Source organism: Gnatocerus cornutus, chromosome 9 (assembly GCF_029298725.1).
Source record: "Gnatocerus cornutus isolate USDA-ARS CGAHR chromosome 9, icGnaCorn1.1, whole genome shotgun sequence".
Classification (NCBI taxonomy): domain Eukaryota; kingdom Metazoa; phylum Arthropoda; class Insecta; order Coleoptera; family Tenebrionidae; genus Gnatocerus; species Gnatocerus cornutus.
Window position 1 is genome coordinate 853,359 of NC_142241.1, and position 12,760 is coordinate 866,118.

General features: G+C 26.1%; 1 protein-coding gene across 2 annotated transcripts in view; it reads left to right on the plus strand.

The window, feature by feature from the left end:
* LOC148167668 (replication protein A 70 kDa DNA-binding subunit-like) overlaps positions 1-11,875 on the plus strand; it is a 45,997-nt gene extending 34,122 nt beyond the window's left edge. For both annotated transcript variants that reach the window (XM_088045834.1, XM_088045833.1), the window contains 2 exons: positions 10,558-10,758; positions 10,808-11,875. In XM_088045834.1, coding sequence (XP_087901960.1) covers positions 10,558-10,758; positions 10,808-10,903 — 297 coding nt within the window. In that variant the 3' untranslated portion in view covers positions 10,904-11,875. The remainder of the gene's footprint in view (positions 1-10,557; positions 10,759-10,807) is intronic.
* Positions 11,876-12,760: the final 885 nt, after the last annotated feature.

A 12,760-nucleotide genomic window follows, 5' to 3' on the forward strand; every position in this document is an offset into this window, starting at 1 on the left:
TTTGACAATTTTAAAGTTAGAGCACTTGAATTTGGTATATTTACTAGTTTGGAGATGCTTATAAAGTGTATTAAATTATAGAATTTTAGAACTAGAAGTAAGAATTTTAGAATTTTTCATATGGAGGACTAACTCAAAATCAAAATGTGTCTATAAAATTTCGTAACTTCGACAGTTTTAAATATAGAACAACCACATTTGGTACATTTACTACTTTCAGAATGCTTATTTAGTGTATTAATTTATAGAGTTTTAGAACAAGAAGTAAGAATTTTAGAATTTTTTTATACTATGTTGGAAAAACAAACACAAATTTCCTTAAATTCCGAAACTTTGACAATTTTAAAGTTAGAGCACTTGAATTTGGTATATTTACTAGTTTGGAGATGCTTATAAAGTGTATTAAATTATAGAATTTTAGAACTAGAAGTAAGAATTTTAGAATTTTTCATATGGAGGACTAACTCAAAATCAAAATGTGTCTATAAAATTTCGTAACTTCGACAGTTTTAAATATAGAACAACCACATTTGGTACATTTACTACCTTCAGAATGCTTATTTAGTGTATTAATTTATAGAGTTTTAGAACAAGAAGTAAGAATTTTAGAATTTTTCATATGGAGGACTAACTCAAAATCAAAATGTGTCTATAAAATTTCGTAACTTCGACAGTTTTAAATATAGAACAACCAAATTTGGTACATTTACTACTTTCAGAATGCTTATTTAGTGAATTAATTTATAGAGTTTTAGAACAAGAAGTAAGAATTTTAGAATTTTTGTATACTATGTTGGAAAAACAAACACAAATTTCCTTAAATTCCGAAACTTTGACAATTTTAAAGTTAGAACACTTGAATTTGGTATATTTACTAGTTTGGAGATGCTTATAAAGTGTATTAAATTATAGAATTTTAGAACTAGAAGTAAGAATTTTAAAATTTTTCATATGGAGGACTAACTCAAAATCAAAATGTGTCTATAAAATTTCGTAACTTCGACAGTTTTAAATATAGAACAACCACATTTGGTACATTTACTACCTTCAGAATGCTTATTTAGTGTATTAGTTTATAGAGTTTTAGAACAAGAAGTAAGAATTTTAGAATTTTTTCATACTATGTTGGAAAAACAAATACAAATTTCCTTAAATTCCGAAACTTTGACGATTTTAAAGTTAGAACACTTGAATTTGGTATATTTACTAGTTTGGAGATGCTTATAAAGTGTATTAAATTATAGAGTTTTAGAACAAGAAGTAGGAATTTTAGAATTTTTCATATGGAGGACTAACTCAAAATCAAAATTTGTCTATAAAATTTGGTAACTTTGACTGGTTTAAAGATAGAACAACCAAATTTAGTACATTTACCACTTTCAGAATGGTTATTTAGTGTATCAAATTATAGAACTTTAGAGTAAGAAGTAAGAATTTTGGAATTTTTCATATGGAGGACTAACTCAAAATCAAAATTTGTCTATTAAATTTCGTAACGTCGACAGTTTTAACCATAGAACAACCAAATTTGGTACATTTACTACTTTCAGAATGCTTATTTAGTGTATTAATTTATATAGTTTTAGAACAAGAAGTAAGAATTTTAGAATTTTTTCATACTATGTTGGAAAAACAAACACAAATTTCCTTAAATTCCGAAACTTTGACAATTTTAAAGTTAGAACACTTGAATTTGGTATATTTACTAGTTTGGAGATGCTTATAAAGTGTATTAAATTATAGAATTTTAGAACTAGAAGTAAGAATTTTAGAATTTTTCATATGGAGGACTAACTCAAAATCAAAATGTGTCTATAAAATTACGTAACTTCGACAGTTTTAAATATAGAACAACCACATTTGGTACATTTACTACCTTCAGAATGCTTATTTAGTGTATTAGTTTATAGAGTTTTAGAACAAGAAGTAAGAATTTTAGAATTTTTTCATACTATGTTGGAAAAACAAATACAAATTTCCTTAAATTCCGAAACTTTGACAATTTTAAAGTTAGAACACTTGAATGTGGTATATTTACTAGTTTGGAGATGCTTATAAAGTGTATTAAATTATAGAATTTTAGAACTGGAAGTAAGAATTTTAGAATTTTTCATATGGAGGACTAACTCAAAATCAAAATGTGTCTATAAAATTTCGTAACTTCGACAGTTTTAAATATAGAACAACCACATTTGGTACATTTACTACCTTCAGAATGCTTATTTAGTGAATTAATTTATAGAGTTTTAGAACAAGAAGTAAGAATTTTAGAATTTTTTTATACTATGTTGGAAAAACAAACACAAATTTCCTTAAATTCCGAAACTTTGACAATTTTAAAGTTAGAACACTTGAATGTGGTATATTTACTAGTTTGGAGATGCTTATAAAGTGTATTAAATTATAGAATTTTAGAACTGGAAGTAAGAATTTTAGAATTTTTCATATGGAGGACTAACTCAAAATCAAAATGTGTCTATAAAATTTCGTAACTTCGACAGTTTTAAATATAGAACAACCAAATTTGGTACATTTACTACTTTCAGAATGCTTATTTAGTGAATTAATTTATAGAGTTTTAGAACAAGAAGTAAGAATTTTAGAATTTTTGTATACTATGTTGGAAAAACAAACACAAATTTCCTTAAATTCCGAAACTTTGACAATTTTAAAGTTAGAACACTTGAATTTGGTATATTTACTAGTTTGGAGATGCTTATAAAGTGTATTAAATTATAGAATTTTAGAACTAGAAGTAAGAATTTTAAAATTTTTCATATGGAGGACTAACTCAAAATCAAAATGTGTCTATAAAATTTCGTAACTTCGACAGTTTTAAATATAGAACAACCACATTTGGTACATTTACTACCTTCAGAATGCTTATTTAGTGAATTAATTTATAGAGTTTTAGAACAAGAAGTAAGAATTTTAGAATTTTTTTATACTATGTTGGAAAAACAAACACAAATTTCCTTAAATTCCGAAACTTTGACAATTTTAAAGTTAGAACACTTGAATTTGGTATATTTGCTAGTTTGGAGATGCTTATAAAGTGTATTAAATTATAGAGTTTTAGAACAAGAAGTAGGAATTTTAGAATTTTTCATATGGAGGACTAACTCAAAATCAAAATTTGTCTATAAAATTTGGTAACTTTGACTGGTTTAAAGATAGAACAACCAAATTTAGTACATTTACTACTTTCAGAATGGTTATTTAGTGTATCAAATTATAGAACTTTAGAAATTTAGAAGTAAGAATTTTGGAATTTTTCATATGGAGGACTAACTCAAAATCAAAATTTGTCTATTAAATTTCGTAACGTCGACAGTTTTAAACATAGAACAACCAAATTTGGTACATTTACTACTTTCAGAATGCTTATTTAGTGTATTAATTTATAGAGTTTTAGAACAAGAAGTAAGAATTTTAGAATTTTTTTATACTATGTTGGAAAAACAAACACAAATTTCCTTAAATTCCGAAACTTTGACAATTTTAAAGTTAGAACACTTGAATTTGGTATATTTACTAGTTTGGAGATGCTTATAAAGTGTATTAAATTATAGAATTTTAGAACTAGAAGTAAGAATTTTAGAATTTTTCATATGGAGGACTAACTCAAAATCAAAATGTGTCTATAAAATTTCGTAACTTCGACAGTTTTAAATATAGAACAACCACATTTGGTACATTTACTACCTTCAGAATGCTTATTTAGTGTATTAATTTATAGAGTTTTAGAACAAGAAGTAAGAATTTTAGAATTTTTTCATACTATGTTGGAAAAACAAACACAAATTTCCTTAAATTCCGAAACTTTGACAATTTTAAAGTTAGAACACTTGAATTTGGTATATTTGCTAGTTTGGAGATGCTTATAAAGTGTATTAAATTATAGAATTTTAGAACTAGAAGTAAGAATTTTAGAATTTTTCATATGGAGGACTAACTCAAAATCAAAATGTGTCTATAAAATTTCGTAACTTCGACAGTTTTAAATATAGAACAACCACATTTGGTACATTTACTACCTTCAGAATGCTTATTTAGTGTATTAATTTATAGAGTTTTAGAACAAGAAGTAAGAATTTTAGAATTTTTTCATACTATGTTGGAAAAACAAACACAAATTTCCTTAAATTCCGAAACTTTGACAATTTTAAAGTTAGAACACTTGAATTTGGTATATTTGCTAGTTTGGAGATGCTTATAAAGTGTATTAAATTATAGAATTTTAGAACTAGAAGTAAGAATTTTAGAATTTTTCATATGGAGGACTAACTCAAAATCAAAATGTGTCTATAAAATTTCGTAACTTCGACAGTTTTAAATATAGAACAACCACATTTGGTACATTTACTACCTTCAGAATGCTTATTTAGTGTATTAATTTATAGAGTTTTAGAACAAGAAGTAAGAATTTTAGAATTTTTTCATACTATGTTGGAAACCCAAACACAAATTTCCTTAAATTCCGAAACTTTGACAATTTTAAAGTTAGAACACTTGAATTTGGTATATTTGCTAGTTTGGAGATGCTTATAAAGTGTATTAAATTATAGAATTTTAGAACTAGAAGTAAGAATTTTAGAATTTTTCATATGGAGGACTAACTCAAAATCAAAATGTGTCTATAAAATTTCGTAACTTCGACAGTTTTAAATATAGAACAACCACATTTGGTACATTTACTACCTTCAGAATGCTTATTTAGTGTATTAATTTATAGAGTTTTAGAACAAGAAGTAAGAATTTTAGAATTTTTTTATACTATGTTGGAAAAACAAACACAAATTTCCTTAAATTCCGAAACTTTGACAATTTTAAAGTTAGAGCACTTGAATTTGGTATATTTACTAGTTTGGAGATGCTTATAAAGTGTATTAAATTATAGAATTTTAGAACTAGAAGTAAGAATTTTAGAATTTTTCATATGGAGGACTAACTCAAAATCAAAATGTGTCTATAAAATTTCGTAACTTCGACAGTTTTAAATATAGAACAACCACATTTGGTACATTTACTACTTTCAGAATGCTTATTTAGTGTATTAATTTATAGAGTTTTAGAACAAGAAGTAAGAATTTTAGAATTTTTTTATACTATGTTGGAAAAACAAACACAAATTCCCTTAAATTCCGAAACTTTGACAATTTTAAAGTTAGAGCACTTGAATTTGGTATATTTACTAGTTTGGAGATGCTTATAAAGTGTATTAAATTATAGAATTTTAGAACTAGAAGTAAGAATTTTAGAATTTTTCATATGGAGGACTAACTCAAAATCAAAATGTGTCTATAAAATTTCGTAACTTCGACAGTTTTAAATATAGAACAACCACATTTGGTACATTTACTACCTTCAGAATGCTTATTTAGTGTATTAATTTATAGAGTTTTAGAACAAGAAGTAAGAATTTTAGAATTTTTCATATGGAGGACTAACTCAAAATCAAAATGTGTCTATAAAATTTCGTAACTTCGACAGTTTTAAATATAGAACAACCAAATTTGGTACATTTACTACTTTCAGAATGCTTATTTAGTGAATTAATTTATAGAGTTTTAGAACAAGAAGTAAGAATTTTAGAATTTTTCATATGGAGGACTAACTCAAAATCAAAATGTGTCTATAAAATTTCGTAACTTCGACAGTTTTAAATATAGAACAACCAAATTTGGTACATTTACTACTTTCAGAATGCTTATTTAGTGAATTAATTTATAGAGTTTTAGAACAAGAAGTAAGAATTTTAGAATTTTTTTATACTATGTTGGAAAAACAAACACAAATTTCCTTAAATTCCGAAACTTTGACAATTTTAAAGTTAGAGCACTTGAATTTGGTATATTTACTAGTTTGGAGATGCTTATAAAGTGTATTAAATTATAGAATTTTAGAACTAGAAGTAAGAATTTTAGAATTTTTCATATGGAGGACTAACTCAAAATCAAAATGTGTCTATAAAATTTCGTAACTTCGACAGTTTTAAATATAGAACAACCACATTTGGTACATTTACTACCTTCAGAATGCTTATTTAGTGTATTAATTTATAGAGTTTTAGAACAAGAAGTAAGAATTTTAGAATTTTTTCATACTATGTTGGAAAAACAAACACAAATTTCCTTAAATTCCGAAACTTTGACAATTTTAAAGTTAGAACACTTGAATTTGGTATATTTGCTAGTTTGGAGATGCTTATAAAGTGTATTAAATTATAGAATTTTAGAACTAGAAGTAAGAATTTTAGAATTTTTCATATGGAGGACTAACTCAAAATCAAAATGTGTCTATAAAATTTCGTAACTTCGACAGTTTTAAATATAGAACAACCACATTTGGTACATTTACTACCTTCAGAATGCTTATTTAGTGTATTAATTTATAGAGTTTTAGAACAAGAAGTAAGAATTTTAGAATTTTTTTATACTATGTTGGAAAAACAAACACAAATTTCCTTAAATTCCGAAACTTTGACAATTTTAAAGTTAGAGCACTTGAATTTGGTATATTTACTAGTTTGGAGATGCTTATAAAGTGTATTAAATTATAGAATTTTAGAACTAGAAGTAAGAATTTTAAAATTTTTCATATGGAGGACTAACTCAAAATCAAAATGTGTCTATAAAATTTCGTAACTTCGACAGTTTTAAATATAGAACAACCACATTTGGTACATTTACTACCTTCAGAATGCTTATTTAGTGTATTAGTTTATAGAGTTTTAGAACAAGAAGTAAGAATTTTAGAATTTTTTCATACTATGTTGGAAAAACAAATACAAATTTCCTTAAATTCCGAAACTTTGACGATTTTAAAGTTAGAACACTTGAATTTGGTATATTTACTAGTTTGGAGATGCTTATAAAGTGTATTAAATTATAGAGTTTTAGAACAAGAAGTAGGAATTTTAGAATTTTTCATATGGAGGACTAACTCAAAATCAAAATTTGTCTATAAAATTTGGTAACTTTGACTGGTTTAAAGATAGAACAACCAAATTTAGTACATTTACCACTTTCAGAATGGTTATTTAGTGTATCAAATTATAGAACTTTAGAGTAAGAAGTAAGAATTTTGGAATTTTTCATATGGAGGACTAACTCAAAATCAAAATTTGTCTATTAAATTTCGTAACGTCGACAGTTTTAACCATAGAACAACCAAATTTGGTACATTTACTACTTTCAGAATGCTTATTTAGTGTATTAATTTATATAGTTTTAGAACAAGAAGTAAGAATTTTAGAATTTTTTCATACTATGTTGGAAAAACAAACACAAATTTCCTTAAATTCCGAAACTTTGACAATTTTAAAGTTAGAACACTTGAATTTGGTATATTTACTAGTTTGGAGATGCTTATAAAGTGTATTAAATTATAGAATTTTAGAACTAGAAGTAAGAATTTTAGAATTTTTCATATGGAGGACTAACTCAAAATCAAAATGTGTCTATAAAATTACGTAACTTCGACAGTTTTAAATATAGAACAACCACATTTGGTACATTTACTACCTTCAGAATGCTTATTTAGTGTATTAATTTATAGAGTTTTAGAACAAGAAGTAAGAATTTTAGAATTTTTTCATACTATGTTGGAAAAACAAACACAAATTTCCTTAAATTCCGAAACTTTGACAATTTTAAAGTTAGAACACTTGAATTTGGTATATTTGCTAGTTTGGAGATGCTTATAAAGTGTATTAAATTATAGAATTTTAGAACTAGAAGTAAGAATTTTAGAATTTTTCATATGGAGGACTAACTCAAAATCAAAATGTGTCTATAAAATTTCGTAACTTCGACAGTTTTAAATATAGAACAACCACATTTGGTACATTTACTACCTTCAGAATGCTTATTTAGTGTATTAATTTATAGAGTTTTAGAACAAGAAGTAAGAATTTTAGAATTTTTTCATACTATGTTGGAAAAACAAACACAAATTTCCTTAAATTCCGAAACTTTGACAATTTTAAAGTTAGAACACTTGAATTTGGTATATTTGCTAGTTTGGAGATGCTTATAAAGTGTATTAAATTATAGAATTTTAGAACTAGAAGTAAGAATTTTAGAATTTTTCATATGGAGGACTAACTCAAAATCAAAATGTGTCTATAAAATTACGTAACTTCGACAGTTTTAAATATAGAACAACCACATTTGGTACATTTACTACCTTCAGAATGCTTATTTAGTGTATTAATTTATAGAGTTTTAGAACAAGAAGTAAGAATTTTAGAATTTTTTCATACTATGTTGGAAAAACAAACACAAATTTCCTTAAATTCCGAAACTTTGACAATTTTAAAGTTAGAACACTTGAATTTGGTATATTTGCTAGTTTGGAGATGCTTATAAAGTGTATTAAATTATAGAATTTTAGAACTAGAAGTAAGAATTTTAGAATTTTTCATATGGAGGACTAACTCAAAATCAAAATGTGTCTATAAAATTTCGTAACTTCGACAGTTTTAAATATAGAACAACCACATTTGGTACATTTACTACCTTCAGAATGCTTATTTAGTGTATTAATTTATAGAGTTTTAGAACAAGAAGTAAGAATTTTAGAATTTTTTCATACTATGTTGGAAAAACAAACACAAATTTCCTTAAATTCCGAAACTTTGACAATTTTAAAGTTAGAACACTTGAATTTGGTATATTTACTAGTTTGGAGATGCTTATAAAGTGTATTAAATTATAGAATTTTAGAACTAGAAGTAAGAATTTTAGAATTTTTCATATGGAGGACTAACTCAAAATCAAAATGTGTCTATAAAATTACGTAACTTCGACAGTTTTAAATATAGAACAACCACATTTGGTACATTTACTACCTTCAGAATGCTTATTTAGTGTATTAATTTATAGAGTTTTAGAACAAGAAGTAAGAATTTTAGAATTTTTTCATACTATGTTGGAAAAACAAACACAAATTTCCTTAAATTCCGAAACTTTGACAATTTTAAAGTTAGAACACTTGAATTTGGTATATTTGCTAGTTTGGAGATGCTTATAAAGTGTATTAAATTATAGAATTTTAGAACTAGAAGTAAGAATTTTAGAATTTTTCATATGGAGGACTAACTCAAAATCAAAATGTGTCTATAAAATTTCGTAACTTCGACAGTTTTAAATATAGAACAACCACATTTGGTACATTTACTACCTTCAGAATGCTTATTTAGTGTATTAATTTATAGAGTTTTAGAACAAGAAGTAAGAATTTTAGAATTTTTTCATACTATGTTGGAAAAACAAACACAAATTTCCTTAAATTCCGAAACTTTGACAATTTTAAAGTTAGAACACTTGAATTTGGTATATTTGCTAGTTTGGAGATGCTTATAAAGTGTATTAAATTATAGAATTTTAGAACTAGAAGTAAGAATTTTAGAATTTTTCATATGGAGGACTAACTCAAAATCAAAATGTGTCTATAAAATTACGTAACTTCGACAGTTTTAAATATAGAACAACCACATTTGGTACATTTACTACCTTCAGAATGCTTATTTAGTGTATTAATTTATAGAGTTTTAGAACAAGAAGTAAGAATTTTAGAATTTTTTCATACTATGTTGGAAAAACAAACACAAATTTCCTTAAATTCCGAAACTTTGACAATTTTAAAGTTAGAACACTTGAATTTGGTATATTTGCTAGTTTGGAGATGCTTATAAAGTGTATTAAATTATAGAATTTTAGAACTAGAAGTAAGAATTTTAGAATTTTTCATATGGAGGACTAACTCAAAATCAAAATGTGTCTATAAAATTTCGTAACTTCGACAGTTTTAAATATAGAACAACCACATTTGGTACATTTACTACCTTCAGAATGCTTATTTAGTGTATTAGTTTATAGAGTTTTAGAACAAGAAGTAAGAATTTTAGAATTTTTTCATACTATGTTGGAAAAACAAATACAAATTTCCTTAAATTCCGAAACTTTGACGATTTTAAAGTTAGAACACTTGAATTTGGTATATTTACTAGTTTGGAGATGCTTATAAAGTGTATTAAATTATACAATTTTAGAACAAGAAGTAAGAATTTTAGAATTTTTCATATGGAGGACTAACTCAAAATCAAAATGTGTCTATCAAATTTGGTAACTTCGACAGTTTTAAAGATGGAACAACCAAATTTGGAACAACCAAATTTGGTACATTTGCTACTTTCAGGATACTTATCTAGTGTATTAAATAATAGGATTTTAGAACAAGAAGTAGGAATTTTAGAATTTTTCATATGGAGGACTAACTCAAAATCAAAATTTGTCTATAAAATTTCGTAACATTGACAGTTTTAAAGATAGAACAACCAAATTTGGTACATTTACTACTTTCAGGATACTTATCTAGTGTATTAAATTATAAGATTTTAGAACAAGAAGTAGAAATTTTAGAACTATTCATATATAGGACTAACTCAAAATCAAAATGTGTCTATAAAATTTCGTAACTTCGACAGTTCTAAAGTTCGAACAACCAAATTTGGTACATTCACTACTTATAATTATTAACTATTGATTTCAGATGCTCATTGCCGATTTTAGTGGTTCTCATTGGGTGACGGTGTTTTCTGCAACTGCTGAGAAGATTCTCAACAAAACTGCGGAAGAAGTTGGTCTAGCAATGGAAAATGAACTCCACGCGGACGCTACAATTTCCCATTTCCAAGAAGCCGCTTTCAAGACGTTTATTTTTACTTGCAGAGCTAAAATGGAAACGTATAATGTAATGATTTGAGGTGTGTTTGACTGTTGATTGAATATAATTGTTGCAGGATGAGCAACGTTTGAAGGTTATAGTGTGGGACGTGGAAAACATTCGCAATGGAGCTTCTGCTTTGTGCAACAAGATAGCAGAAATAATAAGCTAAGCTGGTTTTATAAGTACTGTTGTAATTCTCAATAGCTTTGGTACGTCAAGGCAGAATTATGTTGGTCCAACGAATGGAAGAATTATTATTTTTGTTCGTCAAGGATTTCATTCTATTCTGTCTTTTCGTTAGGTTAAATATGGATATTTTTTAGTTTTAATATTAAAGGAAGATATTTTGGTTATTTTAAGCATATATAAAAATCTATAAAAGAGATAATTTTTGTAATCATAAACTTATCGTTTTTGTATGTGTTTTTTTTTTAATTTGACTACGAAATAGCTTTAAAAGTTTGTTGTTTGTTAAAGATCGCAAAGTCTTTGAGTCAACAAGTTAGTTTTTAAGAAATCAAGAATTAATTCACTTCAGTTAACAAATTGTACTAGCTTAAACTTAACCTTGTGTTTTTCTTTTATTTTAATCCGAGTACAAAGACTAAAATATCGGGCTAAGCGCCAAATCATATTCTAATATAATCAAACATTTTCATATTAAGCTAACGGCATAAATTATATTAGGTTTTGCTAATGGATCCCAAATATGCGATTTGGCGCTCAGCCCGTTATTTATGTCAAGTCTTCATTTAGTTAATAAAGGCTGTTTTTGAAATACACTAGCAAACAAAACACGGTAATTGGTGACAAGTAAAATCAATTGAGAAAAAATGCACTATGTAAAAATCTTGTCGTTTTCTAAATTTGGTCAAAATTTCCAGTTCGCCACTGGATTAAAAATTATAATCTTGATTGTTTAGCAACAATCCAAGGTTTGTTGTTTTAGGTGGATATTTCATCTGTGAATTCAGTATACCGAGTAAGTGGTAAAAGACCGTGATCAATTTTTCGTAGTGTATATCGAAAACACCCTGTATCTATTTATTAAATACACTGTATCTATTAAAGGAAACAAAACAAAAATATCAAACTTTATTGTAAGCAAAAATTAAATAAAACAATTAAAAAAAAACTTAAATATGAATAAAAGAACTCAAGGAAACAAACAAAATAATAATAAAGCAGAAATTACATAAAACGTTAAAAATAAAATTAAAAAATACAATAAAAATTACACCAAGAAAGTCAAAAATATACAAAATGGAAAATATGTAAAAACGATTTTACTTTTACTGCTACCGACTACACAGGATCCTGTATAAACATTTTTATGATAGTTGCGGTCAAAATAAAATCGTAATTATTAAAAAGTTTCTTTTTTGTCCGAGCCTTTTTTTTAATGGCCGTGGCCAGAAAGAAGGCGAGGGCAAAATGGCACTTTTTGGCCGTGATAAACACATAATTTTTTAGGCGACATTATTAAATTTACAAATTAATTAATTTTTATTTGATTTAATCATTTATAACAACTGAATAATTGAAATATTTATTATGAATCCTTCAGAAAAGTTTATTTTCCTTATTTACATTTGCATGAATTAGGTTTGATGTGCTTTTTGATGTTCATTTTCAATCATTCAACGCGTCTTTGTTGCACTTTACAGCAGTTTGTCGATTTGATTTTACCCAAAAAATTGGGGGTAATTTTGGTATCGTAATATGCAAAACTATGAATAGATGGCGCCACCATAGATCGGCCAAAAATGTTTGCGGCCAGAAAAGACTTACTTTTAGGCCGTTTTTGAGGCCTAAAAATGTTATTTTCAGTTTAAGTCGCCTAAAAATATATTTTTAGCGCTTAGAAAGCTGTGCCTGTGTTGTTCTCATGGAAATGAAGAATAATTTTCTTTATGGTCTCTTGAGAGTAATAGAGTACTTTTTCTGTCTCAAATAAGTGAATAAAGACCTCTTTACTAGTGCATTTTGGATAAATAATTGCAAATAATTGCAAATTTAAATCGTT